Source organism: Sorex fumeus, unplaced genomic scaffold (assembly GCF_029834395.1).
Source record: "Sorex fumeus unplaced genomic scaffold, SorFum_2.1 ptg000029l, whole genome shotgun sequence".
NCBI classification, from domain to species: domain Eukaryota; kingdom Metazoa; phylum Chordata; class Mammalia; order Eulipotyphla; family Soricidae; genus Sorex; species Sorex fumeus.
In genome coordinates this window covers 17,350,513-17,367,069 of record NW_026606086.1, presented here as the reverse complement: position 1 = coordinate 17,367,069, position 16,557 = coordinate 17,350,513, and the positions used below count along the sequence as shown (strand labels likewise).

The 16,557-nt window shown below is 61.0% G+C and overlaps 1 protein-coding gene across 1 annotated transcript in view; it reads right to left on the bottom strand.

Moving 5' to 3' along the window:
* Window positions 1-16,321, bottom strand: part of RNF213 (ring finger protein 213) — a 50,100-nt gene extending 33,779 nt beyond the window's left edge. Inside the window, exons 1-21 of the mRNA XM_056115370.1 lie at window positions 16,228-16,321; window positions 14,161-14,324; window positions 13,780-13,892; window positions 13,482-13,563; window positions 12,576-12,760; window positions 12,027-12,185; window positions 11,552-11,745; window positions 10,769-11,049; window positions 10,399-10,649; window positions 9,521-9,718; window positions 8,241-8,469; window positions 7,240-7,295; window positions 5,974-6,127; window positions 5,068-5,235; window positions 4,484-4,573; window positions 4,141-4,263; window positions 3,228-3,408; window positions 2,040-2,229; window positions 1,737-1,867; window positions 731-1,365; window positions 11-176 (exon numbers count right to left, since the gene is read on the bottom strand). Of these exons, the coding sequence (XP_055971345.1) occupies window positions 11-176; window positions 731-1,365; window positions 1,737-1,867; window positions 2,040-2,229; window positions 3,228-3,408; window positions 4,141-4,263; window positions 4,484-4,573; window positions 5,068-5,235; window positions 5,974-6,127; window positions 7,240-7,295; window positions 8,241-8,469; window positions 9,521-9,718; window positions 10,399-10,649; window positions 10,769-11,049; window positions 11,552-11,745; window positions 12,027-12,185; window positions 12,576-12,760; window positions 13,482-13,563; window positions 13,780-13,892; window positions 14,161-14,324; window positions 16,228-16,321 (3,844 nt within the window). The remainder of the gene's footprint in view (window positions 1-10; window positions 177-730; window positions 1,366-1,736; window positions 1,868-2,039; window positions 2,230-3,227; window positions 3,409-4,140; window positions 4,264-4,483; window positions 4,574-5,067; window positions 5,236-5,973; window positions 6,128-7,239; window positions 7,296-8,240; window positions 8,470-9,520; window positions 9,719-10,398; window positions 10,650-10,768; window positions 11,050-11,551; window positions 11,746-12,026; window positions 12,186-12,575; window positions 12,761-13,481; window positions 13,564-13,779; window positions 13,893-14,160; window positions 14,325-16,227) is intronic.
* Between the last annotated feature and the right edge of the window lie 236 nt (window positions 16,322-16,557).

The window sequence follows — 16,557 nt, the reverse complement described above, 5'->3', positions numbered from 1 at the left end:
GGGGCGTCACCTTCCAGCGCATCCTTGACCCAGTCGACAAACTCCTTCCTGAGACTCAGCTCCTGCAGGCACTGGTGCTGAGGCTTGGTCATGCCGTGGAGCAGCTGCCGGCTCCGGATGAACTGGCGGTTCATCTCCTTCAGCTTTTTGTGGCGGAACTCAGCAAAGTTGTCCGTCTACAAGACAGCAAGCCATGTCTGAGCCACTGGACAGGTGTGCACATCAGCCAGCACTGCCTCCCCACCAGACATGGCCGCCACCTCTGCAACCCCTCATGCTGCCCGCGCCCTCCTGCCTCGGTCACGCTACTGGGGCTCCTGCATCCAGAGCTCAACCTGGCCATCCCACAGAGCTCCTGAACACCCAGAAACAGAACAAAGGGCCATCACCAGGGCCACCGGGTACGCTCAGAATTCTGTCTGGTTCCTTTTGTGGCTGCTTTTGGCTTTGGGGGGGTACCCAGCAGTGCTCCGGGCTAACTCTTCACTCTGCTCAGGGATCATTCCTGGCGGTGCCAGGGAGTGAATTGGGCCGGCTGTGTGCAAGGCCAGCAACCTCCCCGATGTCCTGGGTCCCCACCCCTGGTGCCCCTGACCTGACCTTCAGTAAAAAGCCCTCCTTTCCCGAGGCACCGAGACACCAAACATCAGGCAAAGTGGGGTGCATGGCTGTGCCAGGATGCCAGATGCCAGGCTCTCAGGTGATGCTGTGAGGACCAAGAATCACTCACGAAACTCAGCAGAGTCTGCAGGATACTGAAGTCACCAGTCAAGCCCAGGATGTCCTTGACCTTGAGGATGACCTGGGCTGAGTCAACGGCTTGGTGTAGGTGCTGGAACTCTCGGATTTGCATCACTCGCTCAGGGACCCAGTGCCCAGGGTCCAAGCCACCCAGGGCACACATGAGCTGGAGGTCGCTGGCCAGGTCATCGTACTTGTCCCTGAAGTCGCGGAAGACATAGTCGACATCCCCAAAGGTGACCTCGCCTGATTTCAGGTCCTGGTAGAGCTTCTGGAACTTTCTGCGGCAGGGCTGATACAAGAGGTTATAGGCATCCTTTAGCCTGAGGACTAGCAGTGACGCCTCCTCCTGCTCATCCTCGTCCTCGTCCTCGTCCTCGTCCTTGTCCTCATACTGGTCATGCAGCTCACGTGCGACATCATTCCAGAAGGTGTGGAACACATGGCTGGCCCTGAACAGGTGCATCTCGGCAGCCATGTCACGCACGCGATTGCTCAGGTAGAAATGCTTGGTGCCCCTGCGGTCCGCGGGCTCAGCGGGGGACAGAATCACTTCCACCAAGCTCAGCAGCTGGAACTCACCAAGGTCCGCCTTGTGTCTCTCTTCAAGGTCACTCACGTCCACTATAGGGGGACACTGTGTCAGCCTGGCGACAGCCCTCACCCCTACTGCAACCCTCCCACAGATATTCCTGCAGAAACAGAATCAGCCAAGGAGGGTGCGAAGAGAAGAGGGCAGAGGGCAGAGAGCCAAGAAATGAGGAGTGGGAGGTCTGTGGGGCGTGGCCTGCAGCAGGCAGCGGTCAACAGGGAGCTGGGGCCAGGTAGAGGCGAGCAGCAGAGTGGGAGGGCAGCCAGGGGCTCGGCTGCCTCCACAAACAGCGTGGCCGGCAGCTGGACAGTCTAAGGTCCTAGAGCCCCTGAGAGGTGCCAAGTGGCCGGAAGGGGAAGGGGAGGAGGAGAGGGGGGCAGGGAAGGTGTCCGCCCCAGCTCACCTTCCACCAGCAGCTGCACCTCGGCGCACAGCTGCAGGAGGCTGCCCACGTGGGCCCGCTCCTGCTCCAGGAGCCAAAGCTCATCCCGCCGCCACTGCAGCACCAGCTGCAGGTCTGGCAGCTGCTCCCGGCTCCCTGGGAGGAGGAGAGTGTGTGAGGGGCACACCGGCGCCTGACGTGCCCCTCACACCGTGGCAGCCCACGGTCATGGCTCCTGATGCCAAGCAGGACACAGAGCCGTAGACTAGGCCACTCAGAGCCAGGGCGGCGAGTGGACGATCCCCGCTCCCGGGAGCCAACAACCCCTCCTGCGCATGCGTACGTATCTGCCAGATGTCCAGGAACTGCTTCTCATGCTGAAGGGTCAGCTCTAGCTGCTTGAGTGTGATGGCCCCAGACCTGAGGTCGCCGACAGCCCTGTTGAACACGGAGTTGGCCATGGCCATCAGCTCCCTGGCCTCAGTGGAGATGCTCCTGAGCATGTCCCCGGTGTCTGCACGGGGAGGAGCAGTGTGAGAAAGGGCCCCGCGACGCCCCCGCTGCCCAACCAGTGTGGGCTCTCGTCCACCTGCAGCACCTCTGGGCTTTCCGAGATACCCACATAGAACTGGTGGCAGCAAGAGGCACTGGGCACTGTGTGATGAGGTAACTGTGCCCTAGGCACGTCCCAGCTCTTGGCAAGGCTGAGAACGGCATCTCAGGGCCGGCAGAGCCGACAGAGACGCTCTGTCTTTCCTTCTGCGCTGAGGTCAACAGCAGGACCATGCGCCATCCCAAATGCCCGTCCCTGTGATGTGAAGAGGACATCCACACGCAGGCTGGGCACGAGAGGGCAGCCCAAGGCGCCCCCACAACCTCTGGTGAAGGTGAGGCTGGAGCAGGGGTGATGGACGGACCGTGATGGACGCAGGGAGGACTGGGCTGGGGCGGTGAGATGGCGCGACTGAGTCAGCGCTCAGCCCCAAGGACGGAGAGGAGGTCCAGCTATGAGAGACCACAGTGACCGCACCTCACTGGAACAGTAGAAGGGACGCTGGGGAGATGACAGTGTAGCCGGAGGAAATGTCCTCTCAACTCTCCGATAATGGCAAAAATGCTTATAAAGGTCAATCCATTTGTTCTTGTTTGGGGCCACACCCAGAGGTGCTGGGGGTCATTGCAGGAGCTGCTGGGGCTCCCTGTGGTGCCAGGAGAGTGTCCTGCCTACAGAGCTGTGGCCGTCCTTGGCCAGCTCACGCTTGGGCCGCCATGGCCCCTGAGAGCACCGCCCACCAGCTGATCCCCCCACAGCCCTGTGCTCCTGAGACCCGGATCACCATCCACTGAGGCCCAACCTGGCACTTTATTTTTGTTTTTCTTAAATATTTGGGCCACAAAAGTCCAGCGGACGCTCAGGAATTACTCCTGGCCCTGCTCTCGGGTCCCTCCTAGCGGGGCCCAGGGGCCAGCTGGGGTGCCGGAGACTGACCCTGGGTCGCCCTCCCAGCATACCGAGCAGCCTAAAGACGTGCAGGGCATCTGGGCAGGTGAGCAGGTGCTTCAGAACTTCGTCTGGCTTGTCAGTGGCAGTGCCCTGGTGCCGGGGCCAGGATGCGGTGACCACGGCCGACAGCAGAGTGCTGAGTTTGTGCTGGTCCTGACACGACAGCCCGTCCAGTATGCTGGCCTGGGACTGCAGAACACATGGGCTCAGGGAGGGCACAGGCCTCATGGCATCTCTAAGTCTCATGGTGAGCGACAGAGAACCCCGAACCCAGAGCCCAGACTTGGCATGTGAGGGGCCTCCCGGGGTGCTTGGGCCCGGGGTTACTCCCGGAAACACTAGGTCACTGGCTGGCAGGTGGCTCAATGCAGGGTCAAGGGTGAGGGGCAGCCAGAGGACAGGCAGAGACACAACCCATGCACACAACCCACACACAGATGCAACAAACCCAACACACACATGACACCACATACATAGATGCACACAAAACACACAGAGTCACATACAAACACATACAACACAAAATGCACACAACAGGGGCTAGAGCGATAGCACAGGGGGTAGGGCATTTGCCTTGCATGCGGCCAACCTGGGTTCGATTCCCAGGTCCCCCGAGCACCACCAGGAGTAATTCCTGAGTGCATGAGCCAGGAGTAACTCCTGTGCATCACCGGGTGTGACCCAAAAAGAAAAAAAAAAGCAGCACACAACAGAGATGATAATAGACACAGAATCAGACACACACAGACTCACACACATGCAGACTCACACACACAGACTCACATATGACTCAGACACACAACAGACTCAGACACAGGCTCATACACACAGATCCACCCACAGACTCACTCTCACATACATGAACTCTCACATACATGGACTCACACACACGGGAACACACACATACAGAAGCCAGGTCACCTGGCAGGAAGAGTTCACAGCCTCGATGGCACATTTTTCTACACGCTTGGCCACGCTGCTGGCGGTGCCCACAGAGTCCCAGGCGGAGCTGCAGAAGGCCGAGATCTGGGCATGGGGCTTCTCCTGTGGGTACAGAGGTTTAGTAGCTGGCAGCAAGCTCTGCCCCACACCCTCCCCATGCCCCTGCACCCCTGCTCTGCCCCACACCCTCCCCCAACAGCTGCCGACAGCTGTTTGAATCTGGGTCCAGCGGCCCCCTCCAGGCCTGCTCTCCTGGGTACTGCCAAGGGCCCCGACGTTGACGACCCTCCAGCCCCATTCCAGCGTCTCCCAGCCACTGTACCTGCTTCAGTCGCCCTTCCATGTCCCCCAGCAGGGCCTCCTGCCAGCCGAGCTCGGCAGGGAAGCCCACGTCCACCAGCTCCTTCCAGACCTGCAGGCGCACGTGGGCAGGCATTGAGGCCTCCAGGACACTGGCTCCACTACCACCCCGGGCCCCGCAGTGCTTGGAGCCAGGTGGTGGTGCTGAGCTAACAGACACCAGACACTCCCAAACCTTGGCCACTCACGACTAAGGCCGATCTACTGTCCTGATGAAATACTGAACACCCTGACCAAACACGATGGCCTCTCAGCACCCATACTGCAAACCTTCGTGCACAAAAGGAGAGGGAGAGGGAGAGTGCTACCTGGCACTGGTCAGGACTGGCCCGCCCCCAGGAACCCTGACCCACCCCAGAACTTCGATCACAGCACGGCTCTGTTCTTCCTGAACCCGGCCCGGGAGATATCTACTCATGGCTTTGAGCCTCGTGACCAGTTTCCCACCACAGACACCGAGGCCCCTCCCAAGCCCTGCCCGAGCAGTGCCCACTGCACCAGGACTGGTCACCGGCAGCCCAGCTGTCCGCTCTCGGCAATGCTCACCTTAATCTCCTCTCGGTAGGTGAATGTGACCCCAGTGATTTTCGAAACCTGGAGCATAGATTTCTGGAACATTCTCCCGATCCATTCTCTTGTCGCTGTCAGCGTACCCTGCACGATGGTGGTCACGGAATTGTCCCCAGATGCCCCTTCTCGGCCCGCCGCTGAGTCCTGTAGAAAGCGGAGAGGGGGTGTCACTGCAGTCCCCCTGCTGGGCGGGCTGCTGACCCAGAGTCCATCCCGCACAGATGACTGGTCCCGCATTTCACTTCCGGGCTGCAGGCTCTGGCTGAGTGGGGGATGCTGGGCAGGCACAGCTGTGGCCCCGATGCCCTTGACAACAAGACTCGGCAGGAGAAAGGCAGCCCAGTCTCTGGCCATGGGGACACCCAGGACAGTTCCTAGGGCTGGAGCTACAGTAGCCAGCAGAGAACCCCAACCGCCTGCCAAATGCTCCCGCTCAACAGACAGGGGCCAGCTGTCCACTAGCTATGCAAAAGGACTGCTCTGCACCCCGTGCACCCCACCTGAGCCCACTAGGTCACGTGGACCCTCAATGTGATCCTGGACACACCATCATGTAAACCCTCAACCCCTCACATGCACCCTCCCTCCCTCATGTGACCCCTCATGTGCACCCTTGCCCCCTCATGTGACCATTCCCTCCCTCACATGCCCCCACCCTCACATGACCCCACTCTCCTTCACACGCACCCTGCCTCCCTCACATGCCCCCTCCCTCCTCAGGTGAACCCTCCCTCCACGTGAACCCTCTTTCCAAGTGTACCCTCACTCCCACGTGCACCCTCACCCTCCCACCTGCACCCACCGTCCCTCTGCATGGAGCCGTGAGCTCTGCTATTCCTGCAGCTCCGCCCCTGGCCGCGCCCACTGGCGCCGCATGCCTACCCCTGCTTGCTTCAGCACGACGATGCTGCAGACCAGCTGTGCAGACAGCGCGGGGAGCTTGTAGAAGTCCCGTCTCTTAATCCTTTCGCAGATGCTTCTGTGAAGCTTGAGGGCCACGGAGAGGTAGGAGGCAGCCAAGGTTTCCCAGAGGGTCCTGGCGCAGAGGCGGGAGGAAGGGACAGGGCATGAGTGTCCAGCCACACAGAACCATCTAGAACCGCCCGCAGCCTGCACTCAGACCCAGGGGACCTCACAGGCGTGCAGCAACCGGCTCATCATGGAAATCGGATCATCATAGAAACGGGCGATCGCGGAAGGGGCCTTTGGATTTAATTTCCCACTGGTCAGACCTATAAGGCTTAGGAAGGTCATGCCAGCGCAGGGAGAGTGGAAGGGCGGGTGGAGGGAGGAGAGCAAGCTTCAGACAGAAGAGCTGTCCTTCCCACGACAGAGAGTGGCCCTGTGCACCTTGGGGTGGGGACGGAGGGAGAACCTAAGCTCCAGCCCCTAAATATTTTTTATTTGTCTTTTGTTTTGGGGCCACACCAGCGGTGCTCAGCGCTTGCCCTGGGTCTACACTCAGGACTCACTCCTGGCAGTGCTTGAGAGACCACATGGGGTGCCTGGGATCAAACTCAGGTTGGTTGCATGCAAGGCAAATGCCCTACCAGCTGTGCTGTCATTCCTGCTCTCCATTTTTTTTTTTTTGCTTTTTGGGTCACACCCAAGCAATGCTCAGGGGTCACTCCTGGCTCTGCACTCAGGAATTACTCCTGGCGGTGCTTGGGGGACCATATGGGATGCCGGGGATGGAACCCAGGTACAAGGCAAACGCCCTACCTGCTGTGCTTTCACTCCAGCCCCCCTGCCCTCCATTTTTTAATGAAAAAAAAAAAATGACAGCCAGAGCAATAGTACAGCAGACACAGCCCTGGCCTCGCTGGCCAGATAGTCTCCTGAGCTCCCAGGAGTGATCTCTGATCAGAGACGGGAGTCAGCCTTGAGCACCGCTAGGTGTGGCCCAAAATAAAGGAAGATGCTGGGGACGGGGACAGAGTACGGGGGTGAGGGCATGTGCCTGGCAAACGGCCAACTAAGGGTCTGTCCCCAGAGCCTCAAAGGGTTCCCTCAGTCCAGCCAGGAATGATCCTGAGCACAGAGCTGGGAGTCAGCCCTGAGCACCGCCGGGCTTGGCCCCAAAAGTGAGAATGTCCTTGTGGCGGGGGAGGGGGCAAAGCTGCCCCTGGCCCACCCCTCTCTACTCACTTGTTTTCAAGATTTTCCAGAAGGTACAAGAGACTCTTCAAAATGGCCTCAATGCTCTTGAGGGGCAAAGAAAGAAAAGGACGATTTAGTCACGACTATAAAACCCAGCTCCCGGAAGAGAACAGCACAGAGTCTCCTGCCCCTGCGCCTGGCTGTCCTCGTCGGGGCCCCTCAGACGGGGGTGGGTTGAGTTTCCCTACTTGCCCAGAGCAGAGCCTGGGCAGAGCCCCGAAGACCTTCAGAACCAGCCACAACCATGCTGAGACCAGTCTCCACACGCATGAAGGTACCGGCAGAGGAACAAAGGCATGCGGGTCCCGGGGCTGAGATCTCCAAGCCTACTCGGATCGGGGCTGAGCATCCTCCACCCAGATCCTCCATCTTCCAGTAGGCGGGGGTCACACCTACCAACTGCCCCCCCAGCGCCGTGTAATCCCATCAATGGACAAGACCCAGAGACTATAAAACCCAGCTCCCAGAAGCGCGCGGCCACATTTGCGGCCAAACGACATCTTATTATCTCATTCTTGCTTTGACAACCTGGCAAGCTACTGAGTGTAGCCTGCCCATGTGGCAGAGTCTGGCAAACTCCCCGTGGCGTACCCAATATGCAATATGACAAATACCAGTAACAATGATGGGTCTCATTCTCCTAACCCTGAAAGAGCCTTGAATGTGGCACTTTTTATAATCTCAGGGCTAGGACAAAGGAGACGTTACTGGTGCCTGCTCAAGGCAATCAACGAACAATAGGATGATCGTGATCATGACTCTGAGTCATGACCTCACAGTTCACCACAGGGCATGGGTTGGGCAGGAGCGGCCGGGGTGAGCACTGGGAAGCAGGAGTGTCCTGACCGGCTACCGCGGCCAAGTGACCAGAGGGCACATCCGCCTGTCCCCAAACACACTCAAACTGCAACACACAGTGGGTCCCGCCCAGAATGACCCGCAGCCTGCTGGAACCTCCCCATCTGGATCCTTCCCAGCTCGAGACACACCTCCGAAGCCAGCCCTTCGAAACAGACTTCCTGGCGCCTGCAGAGCCGGAAGTAGGTTCCCCACAGACAGTCGAGCAGTTCGGCCGGGGAGCTGCTCAGGTAGTCTCGGAAGCAGCTCATGAAGGTGTCCAGCTGGTCCAGATGCAGCAGGCTGAACCAGGAGCGCAGGAGGAACGGGTCCCCCACTAGCAGGTGCCTGTACTTCCCCATCAGCTCCAGTAACTTGCTCCTGCAGGGAAGGTGCGGAGAGAGCACGTGAGTACGGGCGCCCGCTCCTCGGACCCTGGACGGCCGTGGCGGGTGCTGGAGAGAGCCGGGAGCGGCCAATGAGCAGCACAGAGAGTGGCCCCAGATCAGGGTAAACAAACGGGGAGACGTGCTGAGGGGAGAACAGACGCTAGTTATCCACTCCCGGGAATGGGCAAGCATAGGAACCGGAAAGAGGAGAGACAGAGATGAGAGACGAGAGATGGAGAGACGAGAGATGGAGAGACGAGAGATGGAGAGACGAGAGATGGAGAGACGAGAGATGGAGAAAGGGAGAGATGAGAGACAAGACAGAGATGAAGAAATGGAAAAACAAAGACAGAAGGGCCAGGGGCTGCCCAGTGTGAAAGTACTTGCACCTCTAAAGTGGACCCTTAGAACGGCAGGGGTAGAAACCGGGGCAGGGTGGGTGAGGCGGGTGAGAGGACGTATGTCTGGTGAGGGGTGGGTGTCTGGTGAGGGGGCGGGGGCGGTGAGAGGGCAGACGTCTGGTCTCCATCTCCAGCACCACAGAGCCCTCACCCCACACCCCGAGCACTGAATCAGGAGGAGGCCCTGATGGGGCCCAGAAACAAAATAAAATTTAAATTGGGGGGCTGCAGCGATAGCACAGCGGGTAGGGCGTTTGCCTTGCATGCGGTCAACCTGGGTTCGATTCCCAGCATCCCATAGGGTCCCCAGAGCACCGCCAGGAGTAATTCCTGAGTGCAGAGCCAGGAGTAACCCTTGTGCATCGTGGGGTGTGACCCAAAAAGAGCAAAATAAAAAAAATTTGAATTGGGATTAGTGTACAGCTCAGGGGTCACGGGTCAGGGTATAGCTCAGGGGTTGGGTAGGGGATAAGAGTACAGCTAAGAGATCAAAGGTCAGATTACAGCTCAGGGTCAGGGTCGGGGTACAGCTCAGGGTCAGGGTCAGGGTACAGCTCAGGGGTCAAGGGTCTGGGTATAGCTCAAGGGTCAGGGGTCAGGATACATCTCAGGGGTCGGGGCACCCTCCATACCCCCACTCACTGTTCTGGCTTCTTCTCCCGAGAAGTTGAGAAGCTGATGTCCTTAAGACCGGCCCAGATGGCCTCCGACTGATGCTCGGCACCGGCTGCAGGTGGGGCCTGGGGTGCGGTGAGGTGCAGCAGAGGGAGCACACACACCCACAGCTGCACACCCGTGTTCCTGCAGCACTGGCACAGGGAGGCCAGGTAGCTCTCCCAGCTGCAAAGGAAGCCCCTCCTGAGCCCATGACGGAGGCCACGGGGCCCCATGGGAGACGCCCCACAGAACCCATGAGATGCCCCCATGGACCCCGTGAGACACCCCTGCCCAGGGACCTCATGGGAGAGAGGCTCAGCAAACCCAGACCACCAGGCCTGGAATAGCCCCTCCCTCAGCCCACAGCCCAACTCTTCGGGTGCCTGGACCCAAAGGACCACAAAGGGGGATGCCCCGCCTGCACAAGGTCCCTGGGAGCCCCCTGGGCCTAACCCTGGCCATCTGCACAGTGGCCCTGAGGTGAAGCGAAAGGTTCCTGAGACCCCATACAGGTGGGGCTGGCCTGGCCCACAGCCCACCTGGTCCACCATGGCACCCCTCCAAGAGAGATCCCTGAGCACCACGAGATGTGGCCCCCAAACAAACAAGTACTCCAGGCCATCCCTGCACCAGACACAAGGGAACTCCTCCAAGCGCTGGCTCATTGCTGGCCGTGTCCTCTCCATGCCCTGACAGGCTGAGGCAGCAGCGGCCAGTGTGTGGCTGACTGGACACCGGGCCAGCTGCCACGGCGCCCCCGCTGCTCCCACAATGTGGCCCCCATGCAGCCGTGGTGAAGTCCCCCAGGCGGAAGGGGTCAGTGCTGGCGGAGAGGCCGGCCGGGCCAGTCAGCTGGTGCCTACCTGCGCGAGGTGCTGAAGACAGGGGCCGGGCAGTTGCGCAGGGCAGCAGCGGCGTCTGCGGCAGGGGCAGAGCACAGGCACTGGCACAGTAGGCCCAGGTCATCGGTGGTCATGGGCAGCTGGAGCTCCTGCCCCAAGACGAACGCCAGGAGGCCCGCCTGCAGCACTGGGGGCCAGCCCTGGGGCAGGGCCGTGCCACACAGAGCCGCTGCCAGCTTCTCCCTCAGGACACTCCATAGATGCTCCTTCACCTGTGGGGACAGAGGCCCAGGCTCAGCCTCCCACCCCGAGAGCCACGGGGACACAGAGGCTTCCCAGGAGTGGAAGGACCCAGAGCGCGGGAGCCCTCCCTGGGGCCGGCCCAGCATACCTCCTTGTCCCCGTACTCCAGCTCGGTCCACACTTTTAGGCCGTCCTCGTAGACCATGGGCCGGCAAAGCACACAGAAGAGCTGCTGTAGCTGGCGGGAGAAGGCTGCCACGTTGGCCACGCTCCAGTCCCCCAAGATGCTGAACACGCTCTCCAGCATCACGGCCGCGGCCAGCTGCTTCCCCTTCACCACGTCCTTCCGGTGACTGTCAGTGAAGTAGTTCGAGAAGTTCTTCCACCTTGTGGACTTCACGCAGATGATGTCGTCGTACTGGTGCCAGTCTGGAGGCCAGGTGCGGGGGGCTCAACACCAGTCCATGGCGGGGCAGGGGGAAGTGAGGGAGGGAGAGGAAGGAGGAGCGAGAAGGAGGAGGGAGGGGCCCTTTCCCACCAGGCTGGGGGTGCACAGATGCCCCTCACAGAGCCCAGCCCCACACAGAGGCAGGCGGTGGTGTCAGGGACAACTTCCCAAATGTTCCCCAATTGTCTCCCCGACTGCATCTCCCCATGTCCCCACACCCCCACCCCATCATTCCCCCCAACACACTGCACACACATCACCCTCGCGGCCTCAATGCCACTCCCCGGTGGTGTCGAGAGACCCCAGTGCACAGGCTGGCAGCCAGCACTCCCGCTGGCCTGGGGATCCAGGCACATGGAAAGAGTGACCATGGTCAGTGGGGCCTGCAGCACCAAGTGGGTTCTGGTTTGGGGGGCCCCACCTAACAGTGCTCAGGGCTGACTCCTGGCTCTGTGCTCAGGAATCAGTCCTGGTGGAGCTCACCTCCAGAGCTCAGCAGGGTCGACTTCACCAGCAGACAGCGGTTCACGAGCTTCTTTGCTGGCTTGTAGATGAACTCGTACTCCAGAGAGCCCGGGCCCCGCACCACCACGTACTTGTAAGGGATGGGCTTGTCCAAGTAGCAGCGCGCAAGGAAGGTGCTGCCCTCCACCAGGAAGCCGTGGCCTTCTAAGAGCCTAGGAAGACAAGGATGCCCTGGTCACCCAAAACACTGCCCAGAGATGCACTTTACAGCAGTGCTTCCATGCTGCCAAGAGGATGCTTCTAGAACAGACTCGGGGAAGCTGGGCAGTGAAGTAGTGCTCAGGAGACCCGAGTGTCGGAAGGAGCCCCTCCAAACAACAGCACCAACCGGGTAGGGAGGTTCACCCAGACCTCGAGGAGAGCACGCCAAGTGCAAGCCCCAAGCACTAGGCACTGAGCACACAGCCCCCACCACGCAGGCCAGGGCACTCACCGGCTGCAGGTCATCTCACACACACAGCGCTGCCATGCCGGCTCCCCGAACTCACTCCCGCCCCTGATGACAACTCTGTCGTGGTCGGGATTGAAGGCAAAGTCCTTCGAAAGGATGGCGTGGAAGTACACGGTCACGCCGGGGTCGGCATTCAGCGAGCTGCAGGGAACACAGGAGCGAGACCCCGGCTCTACACCCATGTCCCCATACCCCTTCCCTTACGCCCACAGTTCCCCAATTGTCTCCCCGACTGCATCCCCCAGTGTCCCCACACCCCCACCCCATCATTCCCCCCAACACACTGCACACACATCACCCTCGCGGTCTCAACGCCACTCCCCAGGCCTGTCCCTCCCTCTGCCGGAGGCCAGCGGGGCTGGGGCTATGGGGTGAGGGACAGTCTGCTCTCTAGCCAGTGCCCAGGCCCCGGGGTGGTTGAAGGACCTTGGAACCATCAAGTACCTGGGCAGGGCCCCCATTACTTCCCGCGCGGAGCCCCACTCTCCCCGGAGTCCACAGCAGAGCTGCCTACAGCCTGGCAGTGCCCACCTGTTGGGCACCGGGGCCACCTTTGCTTTCTCGGAGCACTGCTCCTTCTTGGCTTTCCCCGCCGCTGGCCCTGGCCCGTCACCACCTCTGGCCTCTGTTGGCTGCTTTGGGGCATCTGGTTCTACGCTGCCCCTTTGCCCTGATCTCTCCTTGGCTTTGACCGTTCCGGGCTCTCTTTGCACTTCCTAGAGAAAAGACCAAACCCCAAACTATAAAAGCAGCTTCCCCACTTGTTCCCAAGAGCTGCTGGGAGGGGGGTCCCCCAACAACCCAACAAACCCTTCTTCAGGGCTTCCAGCCCCCCACCACCCAGATCCATGTGGCCCCTGTACGGCCCTCTCCCCAGCCTCCCTCCTGGCTCCCCGTGTCCCTCGGCCTCCCTATGGCTCCCCAAACCCTGCACCCCAGGGCCTTTGCTCATGTGGTTTCTACCTGGGCCCACCCTCCCCAGTGCTTCTGGCTGGTCTCACAGGGCTGCATCCACTCCTGCATTCCTTCTCCCCCAGGAGACAGGAGTTGTTCAGCTTGCCCGACCAGGGCTAAGAGGAAATGAGTTACCTGGCGGCGTTCCTGGATTGCAGGGGGGCCCGTGGGGGACTGTTTAGTGCTCTGAGTCTCTCCTCTCACGTCTCCCCTAGCCAGTGTCTCTGCACTGGCCGGTACCACTGTGGCCTCAACATTCTGGAATAAAGTCCACAGGGCATCATCACGTGAGGGGCCAGCAGGAATGGGACTGGATGGGCCCAGCTGACAATCACCACAGCCCGTGCCCAGTGATGCTCTTCCAGGCCCAGGAACCCTTCCCAGATGGCTCAGAGCAGGAGTACAGGGCAGGGCACCCCGCACCATCCCCACTGCTCACCCAGGGCATGGGACCCCCCCATGCCCACTGCACGTCCCCCTCACCCCAGGGCTCACAGCCTTCGGCTCTTCTCGGGGTACAGGGATGCTCCCCTTCCGCTCAGGCTCGTGGGCAGCTGCATCTTCCCTGGGGCCACCGTCAGGGGCAACGGGGCTCAGGCTGGCCCCCTCAGGCAGGGGGCCTCCATCCTGGGAGGGAGCTGGATGGTGTTCCTTCAGTTCCATCATTCCCGGAAGGGTCCCTTCCATGCCAGTGTCTCCCAAAGTGCAGAAAACTGTCCCCTGAGGGGCGCTGGCACCACCCAGGGGGGCGGCATCAACCGTGGGGGCAGCTGGAGGACACCTGGTGTCCCTCTGCTGGTGGGTGGCAGCGCAGGGCCCTGTGGGCGGCAGGGAGCAGGACTCGGGCCCCTTGGACACAGACGCCAGCTTGCTCCTTTTCCTCCTTTTCTTGCTCTAGACAAAAGCAAACAGTGGCGCGCGTTGGACTTGCTGGACGGCCAGGCCACCCAACTTATAGCCGAGACCGAGGGGCGGGGCCAGACAGCCCAGGCCTGATTGGTCCGCCTGCCAACGTCATTTGCATCTGTGATCTGGTTGCTCTTTCTAACAAATGAGCACATCGGGCATAACCAATCAGATGATAGGAACAGCTTGGGGCAGGGGTACGCCGCCTGTGGGCACAGGGAGGTGCTGTCCCAGAGCGCGGACCCGGTGCTCTCACCTTCTGGGTAATCCATGAGGAGTCCGAGGAGGGCTCGTCGGGGTCTTGCTGCCAGTCGCTGGGGTGCAGGGGGGAGGCAACGCCGGCTTCCTCCTTCAGCTCCTGCCCACCCTCCAGTGCTCCCTCGGGGCCTGGGGCCACCGGGGGCGGGGCGCACTCCGGCCCTAGACAAGCAGGCACAGTGGACGCTGCCGTGAGGGGAGGGCCGGGTGCGCCCTGCCAGACAAACCCTGACCAGGCCGACGGTGCCCACCCAGAGATCCCGCCCCGTCCTGCCCATCCCGCTGCCCGGCATCCCCCTGACTGGGCCCCCGGTGCCTTAGTAGCTCCCCAAACTGGCCCTCCACACACACACACACACACACACACACAGACACACACTCACATAGACACACAGACACAAATAGACACACACACATACACACACACACACCCAGACACACACACCTCCAGACAGACACAGACTACACACACACACAGACACATCACACACACACACACACACATCACACACACACACACACACACACACACAGGCACACACAAACACACACAGACGCACATACCTCCAGACATACACAGACACATACACAGACAAATACAGACACTCACACCCTGGGACCAGCAGTTCCGGCCCTAGGATCACGGACTTGGCTGTACCTCAAGTGTTCCTCGCCCGTGTCCAGGGGGCTGCGCCCCCAGGGAGGACCCAGCTTCAGCGAAGGGGGGGGCGCCAGAGTGGGCAAAGGTCGGTCACCCACAGCGCGCGGGCCCTGGGCCCCCGCTCGGCGAGGCCAGTCTACGCCCACCCGCGGGACAGCGCGCTTTGCTTCCAGCGACAACCCCCGCCTGCCCGCCTCAGACTGCGGCCCCTCAGGAGAGGGGGATGGAGAAACGGGAAAAGAGAAGCCAGGACAGGTCCACGCCACACGTCTCCCCAGTGTCCCCCCCCTCCGCAAAACCAGACGCCCCAGGGGGCCCAATTCTGCCCACGCCCCTCTCCCACGCGCCCCATGGTGCCAGGCGGACAGTGGAACCGATCTGTGTCTGCACAAATACACAGACATGCAAGTGCACACAATGCCCACATGAGTACACATACATGCAAACACACATATCATGTGTACACACAAGTGCTCATGATTGCATGCATATGTACACACTCAAGTGTGCCTCATGCGGTGTACATGCAGGCACAAACACGCATGCATGCATGCACACATGCGTGCATTCACACATGTGTGCAGGTGTGTGTACAAAGTATATTTAGAAGCCCACGGGCCCTTCTGGAGAGGCTCCCCTGCACCCCCGCAGCTGCTCCTGGGCTTTGTGTCAGCTGGGCAGGGCCTGCAGCAGAGCAAAGACCTTAGTGAGGGCTCACACCTGGCGCCCTGTTGCTGGGAAGAACCGCGGGGAGGTGGCGGGGTAGGGGTGTCAGACAGGGGCATTTTTCCTGAGGAGACCAGGGCCTCCAGGAAGGAGCGAGCCCAGCAAAGGCTGGAAGGGGCGGGGTGGTGGAAGCATGCTGCCCCCTCCCCTCTGCCCCTTGCAAGGTGTGTTGGTGGCCAACCAGAGCCAAGGCTCTGGGCTCACAGCTTGCGTGAGTCTGGGCTAGGGGGAGGTGGTGGAGCGTCCTGGGCGGCCTTTTCTGAGTGAGGGGGCAGCGGCCACTGCAGAGGGGGGAGCGGGCAGCCGGTGCGCATGGCTGGGCTCCGTGCTGCCCCGCGGGGGCTATGGGAACTGTGATACAGGAAGGAGGTTGTGGGGGGTGTGCGGTTTGACTGAGCGGAGCTGGGAGGGTGGGGGGAGCGGAGCGGAGGGGAACACAGGGCTGGGCTTCCCTGGGGGTGCAGACAGGGATCAGGTGCAGGAGGGTCTCTAAGGAGGGGCCCTGGCAGGCGCGGCCGCAGCTCCTGACCGCCTCGGGTTCCCGGGGAAGGGGACCCTAAATTCCAAGAACTGAAACTGAAAAAGTATCGCGGCCGCAGCAGCACTTCCAGCCGGGGCAGCGGCCGGCAGAGGCTTCTGGAAGGAGGGAGGTGGGCGCCTGCTGGGCACGCCCCTTACCTGGCAGGCCGGCAGGCTGCAACCTCAGGCCACAATTGCTGCAGAACTTGGGGTTCTCCTCCCTGGAGACGTGTCTGCAGTCGGGGCACGGCATCTCACTGGTGAGGGGTCACAGCCCGGCGGGCCGCCGCTAAGTACCCGGCTGCCCGTCACGTGACCCAAGTTTCAGTTTCAATTTCTGGGAAAATAAAATGACAGAAGTTCCTTCCCCGCTAAATGGAAACTTAACCCAGGGGATCCAGTCAACCTCCCCTCCCCCCTTCCGCCCCCGCCATCTCAGCTCCTCGGACCCCCTCTCACCCAGCAAGGGCTAAATGGGCAGCCACGCAC